Source organism: Pan paniscus, chromosome 13 (genome assembly GCF_029289425.2).
Source record: "Pan paniscus chromosome 13, NHGRI_mPanPan1-v2.0_pri, whole genome shotgun sequence".
Classification (NCBI taxonomy): Eukaryota; Metazoa; Chordata; class Mammalia; order Primates; family Hominidae; genus Pan; species Pan paniscus.
In genome coordinates this window covers 51,451,763-51,476,346 of record NC_073262.2, presented here as the reverse complement: position 1 = coordinate 51,476,346, position 24,584 = coordinate 51,451,763, and the positions used below count along the sequence as shown (strand labels likewise).

The window sequence follows — 24,584 nt, the reverse complement described above, 5'->3', positions numbered from 1 at the left end:
TGCATGTGGAGCCTGAAATTGAAGGAGAGCACAGGTTTGCTTATTGAAGGCTGCAGGAGCATTGAGGGAGATAACATGTTCTTTCCTTGCTCCCCAGCCATGTGCTTGGGGTAGTACTGACCCAGTCTCCACAATGCTGCAGACCTGCAGAGGAGAGAACGAAGGTGCAATGTCATCTTTATGCAGGCTCGTGCCTTCACCCATTTTATTACCCCTCCACTTCACCTTATCCTGTTCATCTGGCCAGTTGTAAACCTTTAATGTGAATGAGCTATTTATGATACCAATTTGTGGGCAAGTTTTGTGGAAGAGAAAAAAGATCCCAGAAATAACATCATTAAAATATTTGCTCTCAAATGTAGCAGATATTACTGGGCAATTCATATACTGCTTCCTATTCTCATTACGGGCTTTATACTTAAAAGGGGACATTTTCCCATCTATTCTTATTCCATCTTTAAAATGACTCTATGGCTGGATATGATGAAAATGAGTCTTTATTTTGCAGACAGTGAAAATAAAACTTAGTATACCTGAATGTATTATCTGGAATCATCCAATCAAGAGAAGAAACAAATCTAGGAAAAAGGAATCTCCAAGCTCTAACCCTCAATATGCTTTCCACTAATGCAGCCTATCACAAATCACAAAACAAAACAAACAAGTTTTATTGTTCTCATTTACGCTAGATCATTCTTCCTTTGCTTTAAGAATCTGATACATATTTTAAAAAATACAGACATTTGAATTTAGAATGGTTCTATCATCAAACCCTTAACCTGTTTATGCTTGAGGTTGCAATTTTTTGAATTTTTGCAATCAGACCCTGGCGATAACCTTGAGCAGTAGGATATAGATAACTCCCACATGCTTAGCGTTCCAATAATGGAACATTAGGCAAAAATAGGCTTCAATTCCCGTTTACTAGGCTAATTTCATAAGAGACTTGCTCTCTCTTCAACGTAAGCAAGGTTGCCAAAGTGGTTCATGTGAGATAGAAGTGACAGAGGAAAAGGTTTATCTGCTTTTGGGGGCAGGGAGTGATTTCTTCCTTTTAGATTTGAGATTTTTCCATTCTTATTACTTTTAGGGACAGGAGATCAAAAGTTCAGATATGTTTCCCAAAAAGCCACTGTTCAAATGCATAGGGTCTATGAGGAAAGGGCTGCTGAAAAATCTTCCTTGGATCTTTCCATTAGCATAAATCTATGGATTGACTAATTTCCAAAGTGGAACAACTGTCCCTAGAAACTGAGATACAAGGCAGACATCTTTCAGAGGGGAAAACGGACAGTAGGGAATGGCAGTTATTGCCACAAGTTAATGGGCTCTGGAAGCTTAGTTCTCCTGGAGGTCAGCACCTTATGATGGAGGGGATTGCACAGGTCTGGAAGAACAAAACTTATCACTTGCCTGAGAGTCTGGACTGATAGATACCAATTTTACTGGTTCACTGTGATCATAGTGAAAGTCTCCTAAATTTCCTCATCAGTTTATTAATTTGTTTACATCTCTATATTTCTCAATGGCCTCGGAGCTCCTTGAGGTCTAGACTTTATTTTACCCAAACCTATCCTGATTGCCTCTCTGAGAATATGCACAAAATGAGACTTTATAAATATTGGTTGGACTGAATTAATTTGAAATGATTAGGTTACTTCTACTATTCCATGATCATTTTAACAATTTATATATGAATGCAAAGATTACCAAAAAAGAAAAAGAAGAGAAAAATAAATTCCAGAGTTGTTTCTTGAGCAATGTATGATTGAGTTGACTTGAAACATATACAGGGGTACAGTCAATTCTGCTACAACACAATATATGCATTTGTAAAAATGGCTTGCTAATTGTACAATAAAAATTTTATAAGAAAAGATTTAGGGGAGAAGTAGGGTTAGGAGTACAATACTCAAAAATTTCATCAGTCCCACATAAGACTATAAAAACCTAATAAAATAGTAGCAGAGTTGTATACATGCTCAGTGTCTAATAAATACATAACTACTATATACAATAGCTATAATACTTTATGTTAAAAAGAGCTACAACTTTCCAGTGGAAGTGGGTGTCAGAAAAGCTGTGATTTCTTGTTAAGTAGTGGAGAGAGTGTTACCTGAAATAGGAGGATGGTTATATCTACACATCTGGATGGATGAGGCTTAGAAGGCTTCTGTGAATGTAGATACCGTATTGATGCTTAAGACCTATATATGTGTTTGTGTGTGTGTGTGGTTTGTATTTTTCTATGGGGCTCACTTTTTTTCCACATTCATCTGATGCTTCTTGATGACAAAACAGGCATACGTACATGCAAGATCTGCATTATGTTGAATATAATTTAATAAGTGATTATTATATATTGTTTTCTAATATATAAATAATGCAACAAATACGTGACTTTAAACAAGTGCTTTGAGGTATGTATGCACCTTCTGTCACCTGTATCTTCTGCCAGAGGTAAAATGGTAGTGATCTGCTTTCTGTTCACCAAATGACCATAACTGCCGAGAAACCATATCTGCGATTTTTATGTTATTCTTCTTCAGTGAGGATCTGGCTCGGTTTTGTATTTGTCAAATACCTCAAAATATTTTTCAACATTTGTATTTGGGAAAAACTCAAAATACACTTTGCCAGTTGATTTTTTAATACACTTAATGAACAATAATTTAATCCTTGTGTTTCTAATTAATTTTTCTGCAATTAGTTAAAATACTGCTCTCTAAGAATTTGCTGAATAAACAAGCTTAATACTATGTAAATGTTCTTTAAAAAAAAAAAGTAAATCAAACCAATTCTTCCTGAGAGCGTTTACTACCATGAAGTTTACCTTCAAACTAAACGGCACATTTTAAATTTGTTTTGAGTGAGGAATGTCTAGATTTCATGAAGTCATTGTTCAATGTCCTATGAAATTAAATGTGTACAAGACAAAAAATAGGAAAAGAATATTGGTAATAGTATACTGACTAATTGGCTGGTAGATTGACTGCTCGATCCTGCCTCCCATTCTTTCCTTTCTTATTTCATTAGCTCACGATCCCATTCTTTCAACAAACCTTTATCAAAGGCTTGTTATGTACCAGATTCTCTGCTAGGGTCCCACAAAATGTGTGTCACCCAATGGAAAATACAAACAGATAAGTGAATTATTACAAAAAATTTAGATGACCAATTGTCTTAGACCATTTTGTATTGCTATAACAGAATGCCTGAGACTGAGCAATTTATAAGGAACAGAAATTTATTGGTTTACAGTTCTAAAGGCTGGGAAGTTGAATATCAAGGTTCTGGTATCTGGTGAGAGCTCTCTTGTTGCATCATCATATGGCAGAAGACAAGAGAATGAGAGAGAGAACCCACTCCTGAAAGCTCTTTTATTAAAGCTGTAAACCTAAGCCAATGAGGGTGGAGCCCTCACAGCCTAATCATCCCTGAAAGGCCCCAACACTTAATATTGTTACAATGACATTAGATCTCATCATGAGTTTTGGAAATGACAAAAATTCCAACCATGGCAACAATATACTAAGAGTGAAGAGCAGTTCCTTTCCATGAGATTGGATGGTCAGGATATCAGTGTCAACCCGGAGGGGTACATCTACCTTGTCAAGACAAGCATCTTTGCTCATGGCCCCACCCTGTCCCACATTTGGGCCTCATCAAAGAATCCTTAGAAAGAATACTTTCCACATTTAGGATAGGTTGGAAGGATAGCTGTTGAAGTAAATACCAGATTCAGAATATACAAGATCTAGGACTATTCACTACTGCTTCATGGAATAGAAATAAGTTCTTAGAATAAGTAAATTGTTTTCTGAAGACTTTCACACAACTGGGAATAAGATATTTTAAGTTATCCTACTCCTCTAGACACAATTATTACGGGAGCTCTTAGGAACTGAAGATGGGAGAGTAGTCAAACAATGTTTCCCTCTTTTAATCATCTCGCTTCTTATAGAATAATCTTGATGGCAATAATTTGAGGCTTTGCTCAAGTGGCTTATTGAAGAAATGTAGCTAGTTGGGTTTTTGAGTCAGACAAATCTGGGTGACAATTCTGGCTGCGCTATTTTCTAGCATTGAGACCTTGGACAATCTGCTTGACATTTTTGAACTTAATTTTCCTCATCTGTGAAAGAAAGCTGGACCTGTCCTTCAGGGGTGCTGTGAGGAGTAGATGCAGTAACACATGGAAACCGGGAGTACCTGACCTTGTTCAGAGCAGGTGGTTAATAAATGATGGTAGTTAATTTCTCAACTTCTCTTTTTATGGAATGTTTCTTGCTAATAGAATCTGGTCTCTCTCCCTCTGTCCTCCTATCATTATAGACAACTGTGATGATCCACTAGCATCCCTGCTCTCTCCAATGGCTTTTTCCAGTTCCTCAGACCTCACTGGCACTCACAGCCCAGCTCAACTCAACTGGAGAGTTGGTAAGTAGGCTGACTGAAATCCTAATGCCAAGCACTAAATAATTACGTGGTGGGTAGGTGAAGGAAAGTGAGCACTCTCAGACACTGAAATCATGTCCAACGGCCGTCTTCAGGAAAATATTTACGAGGAGAGGAGTGAAAATCTAATGTAAGCATACTTCCATAGCATAATAGTCATTCAAAGTATGCTGACTTGTGTTCACCCAAATCACAATATCCTTTTTTGATTATCACAAGAGGTCTTTGTGAAAATTACTTTATAAAAACATTTGCTTTATTTTTATATTTCCATAGCTAACATAGATATAAAACATGTTTTATAATAAAATATTTATAATGAATGTTTATTAAATTTTCTTTCAATAAGTTTAATTTTACTTGAAAATTAATATTGCTGATTTTTAAAATACAAAATACTATTAATTGAAAGTAAGAAAATATAAATAATCTGTTATTCTACCAGCTAGAAATAACTGTAGTTAAGTATATGGTGTTTATCTTTAACATCTGTGTGAAGTAAGAGCACCTCCTTAACTAATCTCTCATATGAAATGTTGTTAACAAATATGATGTTGGATATCTAGGCAGATACGTCTTAGTCAGATTTGGATGTTGACTTTTCTAATGCATAGATACATAGGTAGATAAATACTGCAAAAGAGATTTGAATTATTTCAATTTTTAAGGACTTTTAGGTATCTGATAGTATCTTAATATCTACTAAATATTATAAACTTTTCCTAGGTCAAGAAAAGCGTGTATGCAATTTAAAGAGAGCTACGGGTCTATTAGAGTTTATATTATTTAATTTTGAGTGTATTTTCCATTGATATCTTAAGTAGGTTACATTAGCAGGTTTTTGCAATATTGAACCATCTTTGCATTCTGGAATAAGTTCTAATTGGTCGTTGTGTGTTTTTTTTTTTTTACACGCTAACTAATTTAATTTGTTAACACTTTAATTTATAATTTTAATCTCCATTATTAGTGAGATTGATTTATAGTTTTTGCTTGTATGTTTGTTTCCTGTTTGTCTTGTACTTCATTTCACCAGTTTTCTATTAAAATGGGATTCATAATTTAAAAGTTAGCAAGTGTCACTGGTTTGTTGAGAAAGCTGTTTAAGAATAATATTCTAAAAACAAAAGAATGGCCAAAGATTCAACAGGAAAATTTCAATTAAAATTTTGTACTAATGTCCTTTGCTGAATATTCTGTGCCAAAAATTTGATTAAGCATTTTAGTTTTATTATGATATTTAGTCCTCACAAAGTTGTTGCGAGCATTATTACCTTTTACCTTCAGGTAGGGTTCCTGAGGCATCAGTTTCCCAAGACAGAAAAACTAGTCTGGGGAAATGCTTGCATTCAAACCTAGGTTATCTGAATTCAAAGTTCGTGTTTATATTCATCCCGTTAACAAATCGCTTCACTAGTACAGATTGAAAAGGGGTGTAGCAGCAAGAAAATAAAAACTAATCAATCAACCACAGTTCAAATGCGGGCTATGCCACTTAAAAACTCTCTGACTGTGCACAAGTCACTTACCTCTGCCAACCTCAGTTTTTTATCTGTAAAGTGGCCCGGGAATGTCTGCCTTGCAACATTATGTGCCGATTAAGATCAGACTTGCATATCCAAAATATCTTTCTCACAGCAGGGTAGAGAACTGAACTGGAGCAGGAAGCCCACTTTCCATTTCAGGAAGAAACACAGGTTGGCAGAATTTAACACGGTTTCCAACAGAGCTTCCAGAGAAAGGAGTTGTCTCGATCCCACCCAAATTGTGCAGCAGCAGAAAGCAATTACTACTGCCTAATAGCTCCTGAGGAGTTTCTGGGGGAAGCTGTGGGTCTGATCACAGGCCAGCTCTCTCCCTGACAGACAGATATTGAGTGAGGACAAGTGTCTTTGCTCCAACTTATTATAATTTTTCGGCTCACCGGGGAATTTGAGTGCCTGAATCCAAGGCTAGCATAAGTGTACAGAGAGGTTCACTTTTCTTCCGTTTCCCAACAAGAGTCTAAATCAGAAAGGCCAAGCAGAAGACATAGTGATACAGTTGGGATGCACTGACCTAGAACTCATCCTCTAGTGCATATTCCAAGACTCCCAAGGGGGACAGCCTCTCCTTTACTCACCGAGGCCCACCCACGGCCCTCAGTGGGAATTAAACGCTGGCTCAGGGAGATACGGGATCAGTGGTTCTCATCCCAGGGCTGTGCATTTGAATCACCTGGAGAGCTTTGCAAGGAGCACTGCTTGAGCCCATTTTTCCTATGTTCTGAATTAATTGTCTTGGATGGGACCCAAGCAAGGATATTGATAAAGTGAAGAAACAAAAGCTTCCAGGTCATTCTAAAATGGAACAAGAGTTGCAAATTGCTACATTGGAGGAATTCATGAGTAAAAGATCCTTCTATTAATAATTATTGAGTCCCAGTATTTGTCAGGCATTGTTCTAGATCCTTGACACACAGTTGGCACAAATAGGCACAAACAGTATTCATAAAGAGTTGACATGGATAATACCATTACCATACAATTACAAACTGTGATACTGATCAACAGCTAACATTTGTCATTAGTAATAATATCAACATAATTATTTTGTTAAATATGTCCAGATATGTATTTCTACTATAATAAACCATGTATATGTGATATATATGTGTATATAATATATAGAGTAAAATGTATATATATATATACACACACATATGTAGTTGAATATATACAGTCAGAGTCTGTCATATACAAAGAGGTGGATATATACAGGTTTGGTTATATAAATATATTCATACATAGTAGGATGAGTATATATGTTTATATAGTTGGACATAGTAACATATACATGCATATACAGTCATGTACAAATATATACATATGTGGTATACAGATATATTAAGATAAAACTTGAAAGTCATTATATTAATGCTATTAAGAACAGATTTTGTTTCATGAGTGGAAAAATATAACATTTAGAAAGTTAAGAAGAAAACTTATAATTTTTGTTTATATTGGAAATATCAGTATAAAATACTGATTTATTTTCTTCCTTTTAAGACCAAACTTATGTCCTGTCTATTCACTGACATGGCTTAGAAGCAATTATAACACTGTCTCAATGAACACTCCTTTTTAATGTGTCTTCCTTTAAAACTTATCTTTTGTTTTACAAAGAAAAAACATGCAATATATCCAAAAGAGCAAATTGTACCACATGGTTTGAAATCTCAGATGCTCTCGAATATACGTGCAGATGTAAAGGAGCATCTCTCCGGATGGTGAGATTGTGTGCCTAAGAATTACACCCTCCCTCTTCCCCTGGTTGTAAGCTAATGCCTGGCAGTGCACAACTAAAAATTATAACACCACTATATTGAGAACTTCCCATGAGCCCTCAATGTTCTGAGCCCTTAAGGTACACCAATTCTATACTCACAACTACCCTTTATGTAGATGTCATTGTGATCTCTGATTCATAGATGACACAGAGAGGAAAGCAATGGCCATGCCAGGCTTTCACCCAAGTGATCTGAATCTGTGTGGTGCTATTGGCCAAAGCACCACAACACTATCCTGCCCAGAGAGCCAGAATAACTTCAGTGTTTTAGACAGGGAAAGCTGTGTGTCATTTTTATTAGTTCACTTACTTCCCTCCCTCCTATGTGATTGAAGTATAATTGACAAATAAAACTGTATACATTTACAGTGTACGAAATGATGATTTGATAGGTATACATTTTGAAATAATTACCACAATCAAATTAGCTAACACATCCATCACCTCATGTAGTTATCCTTTTCTTTGTTTTGTAGTGAGAACACAAGACCTACTCTCAGCAAAAGTCAAGCATACAATAGAGTATTATTAACTATAGTCACCATGCTGTGCAATTATATTCAGAGAATGTATTCATATTAGAAGTGCAGGTTTGTACCTTGATCAACATCTCTCCATTTTCTTCACACCCCAGTCCCTCGCAACCACTGTTCCACTCTCTGCTTCTCTGAGTTCAACATTTTTCAGATTCCTCATATAAGTGAGATAATGCAGTATTTGTCTTTCTGTGCCTGGATCATTTCACTTAATACAATGCCCACTAGGCTCATCTATGATGTTGCAAGTGGCAGGTTTTCTTTTTTATGGATGAATAATATTCCATTGTATAAATGCCACAATTTTTTTATCCCTTTATTGATCAAGAAACACTTAGGTCGCTTCCGTATCTTGGCTGCTATGACTAATGCTGCAATGAACATTTGATTGCAGATATCTCTTTCAGATACTGATTTCATTTCCTTCAGATATATACAAAGTAGTTGTATTACTGGATTTTATGGTAGTTTCTTTTTTTTTTTAGAAACCTCCATACCGTTTCTTATAACTATACTAATTTACATTCCCAAGAACAGTGTAAAAGAGTTCTGTTTTCTCCACCTCCTCACCAACACTTATCTCCTTCTTTGTAACAGCCATCCTAATGGGTGTGAGGTGACGTCTCATTGTGGTTTTGATTTCTATTTTCCTGATGATTAGCGGTGTTGAGCATCTTTCTGTGTGCCTGTTGGCCATTTGTATGCCTTGTTTGGAAAAACATCAATTTAGTCTTTTGCTCATTTTTAAATTGGGTTATTTGTTTTTTTGCTACTGAGTTGTACTTGTTCTTTAAATGTTTGGGTATTAACCCCTTATGAGATATTCGGTTTGCAAATATTTTCTCCAATTTGATAGGTTGCCTTTTAATTTTTTTAATTCTTTTTCTTTTTTGTACAGAAGGTTTTTAGTTTGATATAGTCCCACTTGCTCATTTTTGTCTTTGTTGTCTGTGCTTTAGATATCTTAGCCCATTTCAGTTTCTTATATAAGAATAGCTAAAACTGGGTAATTTACAAAGAAAAGAAATTTATTTCTTACAGTGATAGAAGTTGAGAAGTCCAAGGTCAAGGGGGGCAGATTTGGTCAGGGTCCTCTTGCTTATGGGGATTCTGCAGAGTCTCGAGACAGCCCAGGGCATCACATAGCAAGGTGCCTGAGTGCTCTAACATGGTAGCTCAGGTCCCTCTCCTTCATCTTATAAAGCCACCAGTCCCATTCCCATGACAACCCATTAATCCATTAAACCATTAATCCATTAATTAGTAAATGAATTAATCTATTCATGAGGTCAGAATACTCATGAGCTAATCAATCACCTGTTACGGGCTGCACCTCTCAATACTGCCACATTGGAGATTAAGTTTCCACATGAGTTTCACAGGACAAACGTTCAAGTTATAGCAGTGTCATATCCAAAAAAGTATCATTTACTTTGGAAAGCAATGAGCAATCACTCTGAGTGTGCTGGGCATTTCTCCACTCTGCCTTGTTCAATACACTGAGCCATATTTTATAATATTCTGCCTCAACACTTCAACTTCCAGCATGTTCTCCTCCCTAACAGATTTGCTAATAGATGCAGTCACAATGGTCTGCTTTATATAGCCTCATTCTATTCTCTCTTCCAAGAGGGTATGGTGAACCTGCCTCCTTCAGATCTACCACTCAACACCAAATCCCTGCCCCTGCTAAATGTCCAAACACCAGATTTTACACACACACTCCCTCTCTCCCTCACATACACACTCACAAACACAAACATGTGTTCAGAAAAAGAGTAGGTACTAAGATATACATGCATTATTTTAATTCCCAGGGAATAGTTTAAAATAAGTAAGTAATAAATACTTGTCAAAGTATAATTTTCAATAAGTTAAAAACATAGCTCTCATACAAATATAAACTCATAGGTCTTATACAAATATAAACTCAGCACATCGTGTGTATGTGTGTGTGTGTGTGCGTGTGTGTGTGTGTATTAAACTTATTAAGGCAAGAACCAGTAAAATGGTAAAGGTAATTCAAAGAGTATTTTTTGGGAACTGCGTATTCAGAGACATTTGGTGAGGGTGGGGGGAGGCGGAAGAAAATAATATTGGAATAAAATTGCTAGGTAGATACAAAATTAGTTAATGTATGTATTAGTCAAGATTCTCCAGAGAAACAGAACCAACGGGATATATATATACATACACATACACACACACACGCACACAAATACATATACACACACACACACATATACACATATATATGAAATCATTTATTATGAAAATGGGCTCACATGATTATGGAGGCCAAGAAGTCCCAGGATATGCTGTCTGTAAGCTGGAGAAGAGGGAGGCTGGTGGTGTAATTCAGTCTGAGTCCAAAGATCTGAGAACTGGGGGAACCAGTGGTGTGACCCTCCATCTGAGGCCCAAGGTCTGAGAAATTAACGAACCACTGGTATCAGTCCCAGAGCCCAAGGACCCAAGAACCTGGAATTCTGATGTCCAGGAAGAAAAGAAGATGAATATTCCAGCCCCAGGAGAGAGAGAGAAAATTCACCTTTCCTCTGCCTTTTTGTTCTATCTGGTCCCTCAATGGATTGGATGGTGCCTGCTCACATTGGTGAGGGTGAATATTTCTACTGATTCAAATGCCAATATTTTCCATAAACACCCTCACAGATATAACCAAAAATGACACTTTACCAGCTGCCTGGATATCCCTTAACCCAGTCAACTTGACACCTAATAGTAACCATCACAATGTCTTACAGGGTTATAAAACTTGGGGGTTATACCTTCTCTATTGGACACACATTTATAAGTTAGCATGTGACAACTTCACAGTATCTAAGCTCTGATCACCCAGGAACTAGCCAAACCAAATGACACGTGCATTTTTCTGGAAAATTAAATAATTGTTAAATGGATTTGCTTCAAATTGTTCCAGGAGGATACTGAAAGATCATACTATATTTTCTTATGATTTCAAAGCTTTAGATAGTGTTTTCTTAACACATTTATTCATTGGTTCATTTATTACAGTAATTAGTGAATTTCTTCTACTCTACACCATTCAGCCTTCCAACACTCTTGTCAAGGAACATCCTGGTATCCCACTGGGTATCCCACTCAAGATGAAATTTAAATTGTAAAACCCATGACCTTCAGAGCATCAAATCCCCCTCAAAAGGATAGAATGTCCTCAATAATATACTTGTACCTCATCACTGCTGAACTATTTCACACTGATGAGCTCCCCTGCAAGTTTTTGGGCACCACTGAAAATTGCTGAGTCCCTTGATGATTATATAAAACCTTGGCAAACATTGAACATAAAGGACTAGGGAACACTTTACCCCTACGTGTGCTCAGAACTCAGGTAGACTCATGTCTGCCCTATACCCAGGAAGAAAGTGTGCGTAACTGATCAGTTTGCCATAGCAGAAAAGACCAACTCAAACATTGAAATAAAGACTAAAGGAAAAATGTGCTGGGCAAATGTTAACCTATGAGCTCCCCCAACCCTAGGTAAACCAAGTTTAATGAGTTCCATCAATAACAAACTAATTTTTCTGAGAGAAAACACACCCTTGGAAACAGCTGTTGGGCTGTAGGTATTGTTGTGCCCATCAAGGTCTGGGCTATCCGGCACACGAGGAGGGGATTAATAGTTAAAGCTCAACTATAATAGTCTCCATGCTGCTATCTCATCGATAGAAGGGATTTGCCAAATAGAATTTTTGTTCTCTCACTTCCACAAACACTTCAGCCTTCATCTCATCACACACACAAAAAATGAAAAGCAAGGAAGAGAACTAATTACTTTTGGAAAAAAGAAAAAAAAAACACAACAAAATACATTAAATTGGAGGTCAGATCACCATTAACTTAGGCTGCCAACTCAATCTATATAATTGTGGCTTAGGACGGATCAGTCTTTGTCAAATATGATTTGTTTTGTGGCAAGAAAGCTTTTGATCTGGGCATTAGAGTCAGCTGGGCTTCAGAGAAACACTTACTGTCAGCAGGAAGTGCAGGGGTTGGTGGTATATAGCATGAAGCCACGGAGTTGTGGGCTAGGCCTTCTTGAAAATGAAGGGGAAGGATTTAAGTTACTTTAGATGATTAAAAGGAAAATAGAAATAGACGTCTTTGGCCCCATGAGAGGAGAGGTTTGTATTTTTCTATTGCATGTTTTTTTTTTCCAAATAGAGTTTGAAAACAATTATGTTTATCATTTGTTCCTTGAAATTTTAATCCATCTTCCTCACTCAATGTATTTTTTGAGATGCTTGCCTGTGTAAGTTGAGATTGTGTGTTTCTAGCATGACAGTTTTGTTGCCATGGAGAATTTGATTTCTTATGTCAAGGCATTTTCGGCTCCCTGGGCTCATGGATGGATAAAAAGATTTAAAATCCTTACCTCCCGCTTTGGCACAGATTCCATGCACACTTACCACCCCCCATACCACTTCCTTGGGCAGTACTTGTTACAAATTGCTAAGGACCCTAAAGGTGTTCTGAAGTTGGTTTTCATCTTGATGTCATCAGGCCATCCATGAGGAGATGAGGGTTGGAAGCAAGCAAAAATCAGGGTTCATTTGCACAATTAGCATTTCAGCTGTCTAGGGACTTTTTCCAGATTACAAGGGAAAATCCTGGGAACCCAATTTCATAAACAACACTACAACGTCTGCTCTCTGGAGGCAACATGAGTCTTCTCTCTGGATTTATTAAGCCCCACAGAATATAGATCTAATCTACTCTGTTTTATTTTTTATTTATTTCTTTTGTGTGTGTGTGTGTGTGTGTGTATATATATATATATATATATATATATATAAATTATTATTATTTTTTTCTTGAGACAGAGTCTCACTCTGTCACCCAGGCTGGGGTGCTGCGGCATGATCTCGGCTCACTGCAACCTCTGCCTCCCAGGTTCAAGCAATTCTCCTGTCTCAGCCTCCTGAGTAGCTGGGACTACAGGTGCACGCCACTGTGCCCAGCTAATTTTCATATTTTTAGTAGAGACAGGGTTTCACCATATTGGTCAGGCTGGTGTTGAACTCCTGACCTTAGGTGATCCACCTGCCCTGGCCTCCCAAAGTGCTGATATTACAGGCGTGAGCCACTGCGCCCAGCCTCTAATGTGTTTTAAAAGACAGTAAGCTATACAGAATTGGGTCAGTGGATTACCCCCTCTCCCTGTGAACCACCTTCTCTCTTTTCAGCACCTTTCCTTTCTTGTATCCTGTCCTAGCTGTCACAGGCATGGTAAGCATCCAAATCTATGCTTTCCTCTGTTTCATCACACTCTCCCTTCCCACTCGAATTGTGTATGGTGGGTAGAAGCTGGGACATCCACCAGGAGCTTGTTACAAATGCAGAATCTTGGCTTCTACCCAGAACTCCTGGATCAGAACCTGTGCATTAACAGCTGGTGCTTCTGCAAATTGAAATTTGAGATGCAGCATTCTAGAGTATCACTGAACCTTTTGTTATTTCAGTTCTCACCTCTATGACTTATTTACTGTGGATCTTAGGAGTAGGAGAGAGTAGAAAGAAATCAAAGTTGGCTAAGTTATTAAAAAGAAGGAATTGTGTTGAAAACTTTTGTTCTTCATTTCTGTCATCACTTCAGTACTCTGGTACTCATTTTTCTCATTTTTTAAGATGTAGAAACAGAGTCAGAGAGGTTAAGTCAGTGGCCCAAAACTACACAGCTAATTTTGGTAGGGCTTGAATTTGAATCTAGGTCTGCCTACTCCACATTAATCAATATCTTTATTGATGTTGATGTAAGATCTTAGTCTGAATAAAGGTGCTCTTGACATAATTAGCTTTCAGGTAATTTTGGTATTCCCTTAGGGTTCTCAGTATTTTAACTAAAATAATAGATTTTCAGACATCAAGGAAGAAAGAGAAATCTATATATCTTGCCTTTTGAATGCCCCTAAAATCATACTGTGTGGCCTAATATGCCTGAGGGAAAAACTAACCTTGACCTGGATATTTAAACAATGCCTTAGGCCTCTTCTTTTACTAGGACAGCTATAGATCATTGAAAGATACAGGACAGAAACCTTCTGCTATTTAATAGGAGCCTTGGGACCCTGTCTCAGATGGAGACAAATTCAATGTGATAGCCCTATATTCAGGCTGGCTAATTGCAAAACCACATGATGAGGAGGAGAAGGAAAGGGATTATAGAAAATTTGTTACTGGCTACTAATCAAAATATTTGAACATCACCATTTGGCACAAAAAAAAAGTTCCAAGAAAGAAGCGAAATTCATCTACTTCATCCTTTACTTTTTTTTCCTGATTGTAAGTCACTTCCTTTGAAAGGCCAGGTTGCGATGACTTCTAAGCAGCACTCCATGAAATGCAGTAAACCACCACTTTGATGTTTCTAACACTTTGCAAAGAGACAAGAGCTTCTTTGATTCATTAGTTCATTGAATTTAACTTGAAGCATTGCAACAAAACTGTAAGAATACAATTAAGAGCATGATTATTAGTGACATATTTGTCTAGTGATTGGCAGTTTATAACAGCAATTTACAATGTCAGTTTACAATGTTTTCAATGTGTGTCACATTTAGGAGGAAATAAGCTATGTTCAGCTGGAACATTGTGTGGTAGATGTTTTTCCTTTGTCTAACCGGGAATAGTTAGAAGGAGTCAACTGGATATGTTGTTGGATACTGGAGTCTTCTTCTTGAGAAGCCTTTCATTTAAACATTGTGGACATGTCCTTAAAAAGATGAGTTTAGGCTTACTGAATTCTCCATGAGAAGTGAAAATGGTAACATATAACAAACGCCAAAGAAACAGAAAATGGGAGTTAATATAATCCTTTAGTTCATCTTTCTCCAGATTTTCAATTTGAAGACTCCTTCTTTCATGGTGACCCCCTCCTCATTTCTCCTTTTGAGTATCTCACTCCTTGCTTATTTCAGTTATATTCATCTACGCAATTGGTTGATCATGCCTGGACTTTAATTTTCTAGCCAATGAAAATGTTTCATTAAAAATCCAGATTTGATCAAAGAACTTTTATCATTTGTTTTGCTAAGGACTGGCTTCTAATGAATCTTTTCTACAAAAAATATCCACGGCAATCAGAAAGCGTTCTGGGGTATCTTTATTGGTGTGCTTCTGTGTGTAAATAACAGAAAATCCAGCTCACACTGGTTGAAAAATATTAAGTTATTCAGATTAGGCACATAAAGATTGAAAGGCATTCATATTTCTATTTCCAGAACAGGGTGGTTACAAGATCCTTTACCCTATAATACTTTATTAAGCTGAACATTCATTTTGTGAGACTTTTTGTATCTGTGGGTTTTTTTTTCATTACAAAAGGATTAAAGGTAAAAATTAATTATTAAAAACAAAAGGAAATTCTCAAAAAGGGCAGGCTCCAGGGCTGGCAGATTTAATTCAACAATACCATCCTCAGTGGCAGCATTGTCCTGGAACTGATAAGCCTGCCCAACATCTCAGCCAGCTTTACAACATTCTGGGAATCAATGAGACCACGACCTCCTGTGGCTTGTTTTTTAAGCTATCAGAGTGTGAGCCCTGGAATAGCAGCATAATGAACATCTCCTAGGAACTTGATAAAAATGTAGATTATCTAGACTCACACCAACCTACTAAATTAGAAATTCTGGCAGTAGAAACCTATGTTTTCCCAAGTTCCTTAAGTGATTCTGATGCTCACAAAACTTTGGGAAGCACTTCTTAGAGCACTGAAACTCTTCAAGGATCCAAGACCCAGAATCACCCTTTCCTATTTCACCAGCTTCCACAATTTGGTCATCTGCCCAGTCCTGAAACAATCACAGTCAAGGAGGATGGAATTACCATCGCTGAATTTACATTCATTATCTGATAGAGAATAATCAACTATGTCTATAAATCTTCATTCTATCCCTTTCTCTCTCCCTTTCTCTCTCCCTTTCTCTCCTTCTCTCTCTCCTCTTTCTCTCCTTTCTCTCTCTTTCACAGTAATACAATTCAATACACTCATATTTAATCATTTTGTGTCCATAGTTGTGATGCCTGTGTAATAATATATATATTATTTTATCCATGGTATGGTAGACAGTAACCATACTATTTTTATAGAAGTAGGGAAATCACTTATCCAAAGTCACAAGGTAGAAAGTGACCTTTTAAACTCAAAAACACCAGAATTCAACCAGACACTGTCTTTTAAAAGAAAATTGCTCCAAGAATCTAAGTTAAATGTAATATGCTGAACTGTGCAGAAAGTATATATTGCTCATGAGAAAAAAAAATGTAAGTGGTAATGTCATCAATATGAGATCTGCAGTTTCAAATCACTTCCAATTCCAGTTCTCCCTTTTCCCTTTGATAATCTTGGGAGAGTAATTTTTTTCCATATGCCTAAAAACAGGAACAGTGTTTTACCTTGCTGCTGAATCTTCTATATATATATAAAATCAGGTATACATAATCCACTAGAATCCACTAACAATCTTAGTCCTGAGCAGCAGATGGGCAGAGTTAGAGTGTATTGATTTGCCAAGTTAAAATTGAACTGAGCCTCTACTCATTTTATAAGAGAAATTTTACAACAGCACTGGCCGACAGAAAATTCTGCAAGGATGGAAATATGTGTAAGTGTGCTATGCAAGGTATTCACTAGCAACACGGCTACTAAGTATTTAAATGTGGCTACTGTGACTAAGAAATTCAATTTTTAATTTATTTTAAGTGAAATTTAAATTTAAATATTCACTACCATATTGAACAATTAGTTTTAAAGCCTTTAAGTTTTATATACATGACACTCCCATCCAAGTTTTTTAAAACGCCTGGGTGTTTTTATGCACACATGAATCAGCCCTTGGTCTGTAGGGGTCATGAATATGGAATATCCATCTTGGGTCTGAACTCCAATTCTTCCCAGCCCAGACTGCCCTCCTGCCAAATCCCCTCACTTCTTTTATAACTTCTGAACTATGAAACAGGCAGACAGACCTCCTTTCCTGCTCCATCAGGTCCTTGATTGCTCCATTTTTCCAAAGGGAAGATATTTATTGCAGGACATCAGCAAAACTGTCTTGAGTACTGAGCGTCTTTCAAAATAATAACACAGCTTTCTCACTATAGACACTGACAGACACACCAGTGTGAAGCCAGGTTCACACACTGTCTCAGAGGCTGTTCGTGCTTATATGCCTCAGACTTCACCATTTCAGCCAAAAGCCAGCATCTTGGAAGCTGAGCAGAGACAGGACTTTTTGTGGAAGTAATTATTGAGGGGGTGGTCTCTGGAGATAGGGCGTGAGGGAAGCAGGGTAAGACAGAGGGGAAAGCTAGCAAGAGTATAGTCTCCACTGAAGTCAAGGTTCCTTCAGATGCCACAAAGATGTTCTAGACCTCAGACTACACTGTAAAGTCTGTCATGCCTTGAGACACTGGGACCAGCCTTTTGAACTTTGTATCAATCTGACACTCGCTGAGTTGAGGACATGGGAAGTGATAGCTCCCAGGCAAGAAGGCTTCTCTTTGGCCAAGGACAAATCTCTGGAAAAGGGGATAGTTCTAGTTGTCATCTAGCACTCACAGCTGAAGGATGAGTTCACCTGCTAGAGAGGATCTGGATACAGACCTGAGAACATCCTCAACAAGACCACTTTCAACCCTAATAGCTAAGCTTCTCCTCTCGGTGTTTCTCTCTGTGCTTTAGATGCCACCCTGCTCTTCAGAAGCTCTCAATTAATACCTGACCAAGTTGGAGTATAAAAACCCCAGCTCCCTCCCACTCAAATGAGATAACCCTAAGGTGCTTCCTATCCCACTGGGATGAAACTCACTCACAGGGATGATGTCCTGATGATGTCCCATAGATGGGCTTTCCTTTCTGCTCTGCCTCATCTTCCTGGGATCACTTCCCAAATGAACTACTTGCATTCAAATCCTTGTTTTGTAACTGACTTCCAGGAAAGCCAAACTAAGTCATACATAGAATCACTCTCCCTAGACATTACTCTTTTGGCAGCCATCAACTATAATAACCAGGTCTGATTATTATCCAAAATCACCACTCCCTTAGGTGAACCTCCTCTTAAAAGGTCCTTTGTTGTTTTCTGCAGACTCGTCTCAATCAGGGTCATTCCAGATTTTCTTACAGGTGTTTATCATTTTTGCAACCCACATGGTGTGTTGGCAAGTTCCCACTTTATTTATTTATTTATTTATTTAGTGATGAAGTCCCACTCTGTTGCCCAGGCTGGATTGCAGTGTCATGATCTTGGCTCATTGAAACCTCTGCTTCCCAGGTTCAAGTGATTCTCCTGCCTCAGCCTCCCGAGTAGCTGGGATTACAGGCACACATCACCATGCCCTGTTAATTTTTGTATTTTGAGTAGAGACGGGGTTTCACCATGTTGGCCACACTGGTCTTGAATTCCTGACCTCAGATGATCCGCCCGCCTTGGCCTCCCAAAGTGCTAGGATTACAGGCGTGAGCCAAGTTCCCACTTTATTTTCCCCTGGTTAACTCCTTAGTCCCTAATTAATGTGGAACTGGAAGTGCAGGAGGCGTGGCCTGGACCAGGCTGCAACACCTTAGCCTTCCTGCACCTGCCCAGGAGCAGAAAGATTACGCCCAGGGTTCTTGCCAACAGCTTTCCTCCTCAAAGATTCTTGCCCAGCCACAGGTCCTATTACACATGGGTGATCCCGTTCTACAGGGAGGAGCAGGAAGCCCTTCTGAGTGCTACAAGCATGTCTGTGAATGTTGTTATTACTCTTACACATACTGCATAATGTTCGATATTTATGGGAGAGCCTCTTTCTGTTATTCATTACTATTACCAGGTAGCTGTGTCCCTAAAACATCTAGAACTTTTACTTACAGAGGCATCGACCATTTAATAACTAAAGATGTGGCTAGTGATTCAAGTTAGCCTCACAGTAATTTGTGAGAATATGCTTGTAGTTTCATAGGGCCTTCTGGAAGACAGCAGAAGTAACTGCCTGGGAAACTTGTTTCCTATAGGGTTTATTTTAGGCTTTAAAAAAAATGGTCAGGCTGTATTTTTAAAACAGATTAGGTGTGGCCAGGCATGGTGGCTCAGCCTATAATCCCAGCATTTTGGGAGGACGAGGCGGGTGGATCACCTGGAGGTCAGGAGTTCAAGATCAGCCCGGCCAACATGATGAAACCCCGTCTCTACTAAAAATACAAAAAATTAGCTGGGTGTAGTGGCGGGCATCTGTAATCCCAGCTTCTCAGGAGGCTGAGGCAGGAGAATCCCTTGAACCCAGGAGGCAGAAGTTGCAGTGAGCCGAAATCACGCCATTGCACTCCAGCCTGGGTGACAGGAGCAAGACTCTGTCAAAAGAAAAAAGAAAGAAAAAAAAAAAACAGATTAGGCATGAAAATGCTATGCTGCTATGTGTGTGTATGACACTTTCAACTCCAGTTGGTCTTGGACTAAATGTACTGTCTTTTTTTGAAAGACGGTTGTGAAATATCGTTCTGCAGAGACTAGTATATAATCCATTTTGTGCCCATTTCCAGTGTGTGGCATCAATCACTTCTCATTTCCCTTTTTGAGTTAGAAGTGGAAATAAGTGTAGAAACTGAGGAATTTCTGCATTTTCTACTGGTTATTCTGCTTCATGCTTACAGCCTACCCCAGTGTATGCAGTTTGGAATGCAGGATTAGCAATAAGTGTCTTGGTATATAGAAGTGAGCATGGAGTGACTGGGAGGCAGGAGATCTGGTTTTGTTTTGTTTTGTTTTTCTTACTTAAAACTGCAGCTGGGCATGGTGGCTCACACCTGTAATCCCAGCACTCAGGGAGGCTGAGATGGGGGGTGGATCACCTGAGATCAGGAGTTCAAGAGCAGTCTGGCCAACATGGTGAAACCCTGTCTCTACTAAAAATACAAAAATTAGCTGGATGTGGTGGCACACGCCTGTAATCCCAGCTACTCGGGAGGCTAAGTTGGGAGAATCGCGTCAACCCGTGAGGCAGAGGTTGAAGTGAGCCGAGATCACACCATTGCACTCCAGCCTGGGCGACAGAGCAAGACTCTGTCTCAAAAGAAAAAACAACAACGGCAACAACAATAACAAAACACAATTGCTTAGAATTCTCCATACAAGTCTATTCTTGCTTTCTTAAGATGTTGGTTCCTATTGAAACCTCAGGCAGGGACTTGAAATTAGAACTGGGTTGGAGTGCAGTCTTTAGCCATACATCTGGGTTAGCTGCCTGGCCCATTGAGGCTGCTTTGAAAAAATTTTAAAAAGGCTACTGCTGATTTCCATGAGAATCAACTGAGATACTGGAAACAATGTCAAGGTGAATTATGTTTCTAGTGAGAATTGCTCTTATGAGGAAGCAGGAGGACGAGGACCTGAGGGATTTGTTGGTGCCCTTGAGAGGCCACTTGTAGCCCAGGGAAGACCTGGGTGCTGGATGCAGGTTTCCTGGGTCTGGAGCTCCTGCATTACTACTTCCTAGTTTATGATCTTGGAAATGCTACCCACTATCCTGTTTGCATGATGGAGATCATTTGAGAATCTCTCATCTAGTGTGACATCAGGAACAGAGCTGGGTCTTGAACCAGATTGCCTGACTTTTGGTACAGCATCTCTATTCCATCTATTCCTCCAAAGTCAAATAATATAGTTTGTGGAGTATGAGGCTTGGAGTATGCTAGAAATAACTAAGACATAGACTCCAAATCATTTTGGATCTTTTGTTTGTCAAACATTTGAACAATTCCAGATGTTCTCTAAGGTGAGATTATTTTTTCTTTAAATGCAAGTGTTCCCTTTAAGTGTAAACTTCTTTAAATATCCTTTAAATGTAAACTGCAGAGTTTATAGGAATTTTTGTAGTTAATAGCCATTGATACATCAGCCAAAATTATAGACAGCATTGCCCTAGTCAACGCCTTCAACTTGCCAAATGCACTTATTTGTATGTACGTTATACCCCCAATTTAGAGAATAATTCAGAAACAAGAAGCTAGTGTGGGTGCAGTGCGTTTTTATAGCGACTACAAATAGTTTCTTCAGGCTACTTTCATCATTTGTGAAAACACATTTATTGTTTGGTGGAAAGAACAAAATGTTTGCCATAGCAACCATGGCAACCCTGGGTGTCTTCCCTATTAGCTGTAATGCGGGGAGCATCTTCAACAGCAGGAAAGAGTCCTCGGCAATTATCACCCAGATAGCATCCCTCCATTTTAAAAGCTTTGGCTGAAGCTCTTGGGCTCAGAAAGTTTTTAACATGATGTGTTGATGAATGGTAACAACAGCTATTCCATTTTGGTTAATTTGGGGGAGATTAATAAGCTAAGTTTTTTTACTGTGGGAAGAAGGGAGCTATGATTTTCTTTAGACAAATTTGCAGAAACTTTAATGCTAAATCATTCTCTATTTTTTATTTTGGTTTGTCTTGGTTTGGTTTAGCTTTGATCAGTCTTTTGTTATTTTATTCTTTGCAAGAAAATTTCTTGTCAATTTATTTCCTTGTTTCCATTCTTCATGTAAGTTCTTATCATATGCTAATTAGAATAGATGAAGGAAAAACTTTAAAGCATGATGAGGAAGTCTAGTTGTGAACTATTGAGGGTAAAAGAGAAACAGTTAAGGCTTAAGAATTTTCATTTTAAAAATAATGATGGTCACAGAAACAGCAAAAGTCCTATATTATACCATCAGCTCCCAAATTGCTGTACATATTCTTTATGCAATAAATCACATATGAGTAATAAAATTCTCAGCTTATAAAAGAAGAAAATGTTGATAAGGGAAACTATGTTATATGCAAAAATCAGAAGAGTATAAAATCACTCATACATTCACCACAGACAAAATCGCCATATACATTTATTTTCTATCATGTTTTAATATTGCTGAGAGAGGACCATTTCAACAACATTTTTTTTTTACTGAGAAAGAATGCAGCCTCATGAACTGGGCAGCAGAAGACATTGAATAAAATAAAGAATATGTTTAGAATTATTTTGGATTTTTTGAAATATAAAACCTCCCTCTCTATAAGCCTCTCTGTCAATTTTGAGAAGCTAGAGAAAGGCAGAGGGGAATGGGAATTGTGAATATGTTGAGGAAGACAGAGTTGAATGACAAAAATGTACTCCTAGATCTGGCATCTCAGAATCTCTGCTCAAATACCTACTTCCAGTGATTTTCCTCCTTACTAATTTTCTGGAGTTTTATCAACTGTTTTTTTTCCTGTTGAAGAATAATTGCAAATAGCTGGATTTACCCTATGTTTTAATCCTGGGTGCCAAATTTTCCAAACTTGCTGGACTTCAGTTTCCTCAACTTTATGATGGAGATAATGGTATTTACTTAAAAGGATATTGTATATTTATTCAAGTAGACAAAATTGCAGTGTCAAATAGAGTCCAATGCACAATGACTTAAACACAATAGGTGTTTAGCTCTCATTCATCTACTAGGTGAACGTGTTCAAGTAGGCAAGTACTTTCCTTCATGTGATCTTTCCATACTGTGATTCTGCCATCATCTAGATCTTGTTGTCAGCTGCATCCATCAGTGGTGGAAAAGGAAAGCAAGTGGAGAAGGAGCACGCTAGCCTGGAAGTAGCACAAATTATTCCCACTCACATTCTTATTGGAGAGAACTTGACCACATGGCCATAACCATGAAAGTATGGAAAGCTGAAAACTGCCATTAAGCCATGCACTCACTGCAATTCTATTACCAAAGAAGGAAGAGAGAATGGATATTAGTGACTATCTGCCATAACTGCCACTGTATTCATAAAAAACACTTAAAAAAACACATTCCACAATAGATGCTGAGCACATTCCCTTCCCCTTCTTTCCTGCATTTGAATCTTCTCAGGAATGGTGAGAAAAAAAAAAGAAAAAAATCAAAACTTTTCTCAAACAAAATCTGCTAAGGGCTAGCTGCTTACTGAAGAAAATCAACCACAATTTGTAAGATGTGCCTTTAAGTCCTCTATTTTTCCATCCTTAAAGACAGAATAGGATTGGCTTTATGCCCTCTATCACTCTGTCTGCATTGCAGTCCTGTACTATGAGAGACTCTGCAGGAGGAGCTGGGGCTCTGGAAAACTCTCAGTTACCAAGGAGATGTCCAAATGACTTCTTCCAAGGTGGCGAGAAAGTAGACTGAAACATCGCTAAAATGATTTTCAATGACATAGATTGAAAGAAAAAGGTTATTGATTAACTCCTCTAAATGAAAACTTCAATTACCTCTCCCTACTTGATGTCCTGAGTTGCTTCTATGCTATCTCTACCCATGGCATAATACAGTCTGCGATAGCTCCCACATGGGCTTCAGAAGATTTGTAAAACTTGGGAAGAGTAGAAGTGAATATTGTCTTTTTTATTCCTACGTGAAATAAAAACAGAAAAGTTAGGCTACAAGTCTTTCAACTAAGAGAGAACTCACATTGATCTTCTGCAAACCTCAGGTGTGATACATACAATATTCTCGGGCCAAAACAGTTTTTGTATGTGTGTCAGAATGCCCCTACATGTCAGGTATACTGAATCACATGAGATCCAAGAATGTTAGAGACTCTGTCATACCTCTGAGATTTTGTGTCTGTTGTTCCCTCTTCCCTGGCTAATCTCCATCGAACTTTCCACCTTTTTTCCTAGGATATGGCTGCACTTGCCTCAGGTTTCACCTCTACTATTGCTATCTCTAGAAGGCCTCTCTGATCAGCTCCTGAGGCATTCTGTGCTCTGTGTACCTGCTGTTTACCTCTTGTGATGGTTTCTTTCACATCACATGTTTTTGTCAGCCTCTCTCTCTCTCTTCAGCACCCAGCATACTCCTGGTGCTCAACAAACATCTGCCGAATAAATGAATGATACTCTTCAAAGGCATAGTCGGTGTCCTTTCATCTTTGTATCTGCAGCACAATATCTTGACCATGATAGGTTCATAGTAAATATTCAGAGACAGAGGAGAGAGAAGGTAATGAAAGAACACTAAAACAAGGAAGAGAAGGAAGAAAAGAAGGAATGATATATTAGTCAGAGAGAGAGAGAGCACATGTAAGCCTAGTTCATATATATCTGCAATCAAAGGCTGAAGTTGTAAGAAGAGAAATAAATAAAACAAATGTCACTAGGAGTTTGTAAGATAGAAGTCATAATGACTAAGGAAATAGGGATGGAAGCATGGAAGATACAGCTTTTGGCATGAGTCTTAAACCATGAGAGAGATT

At 38.1% G+C, this 24,584-nt stretch overlaps 1 protein-coding gene across 2 annotated transcripts in view; it reads left to right on the top strand.

Annotated features, from left to right (window-relative positions):
• The window catches only part of CNTNAP5 (contactin associated protein family member 5), an 876,843-nt gene that overhangs the window by 185,914 nt on the left and 666,345 nt on the right, over positions 1 to 24,584 (top strand). For both annotated transcript variants that reach the window (XM_055108578.2, XM_008953637.5), the window contains exon 2: positions 4,336 to 4,440. In XM_055108578.2, coding sequence (XP_054964553.1) covers positions 4,336 to 4,440 — 105 coding nt within the window. The remainder of the gene's footprint in view (positions 1 to 4,335; positions 4,441 to 24,584) is intronic.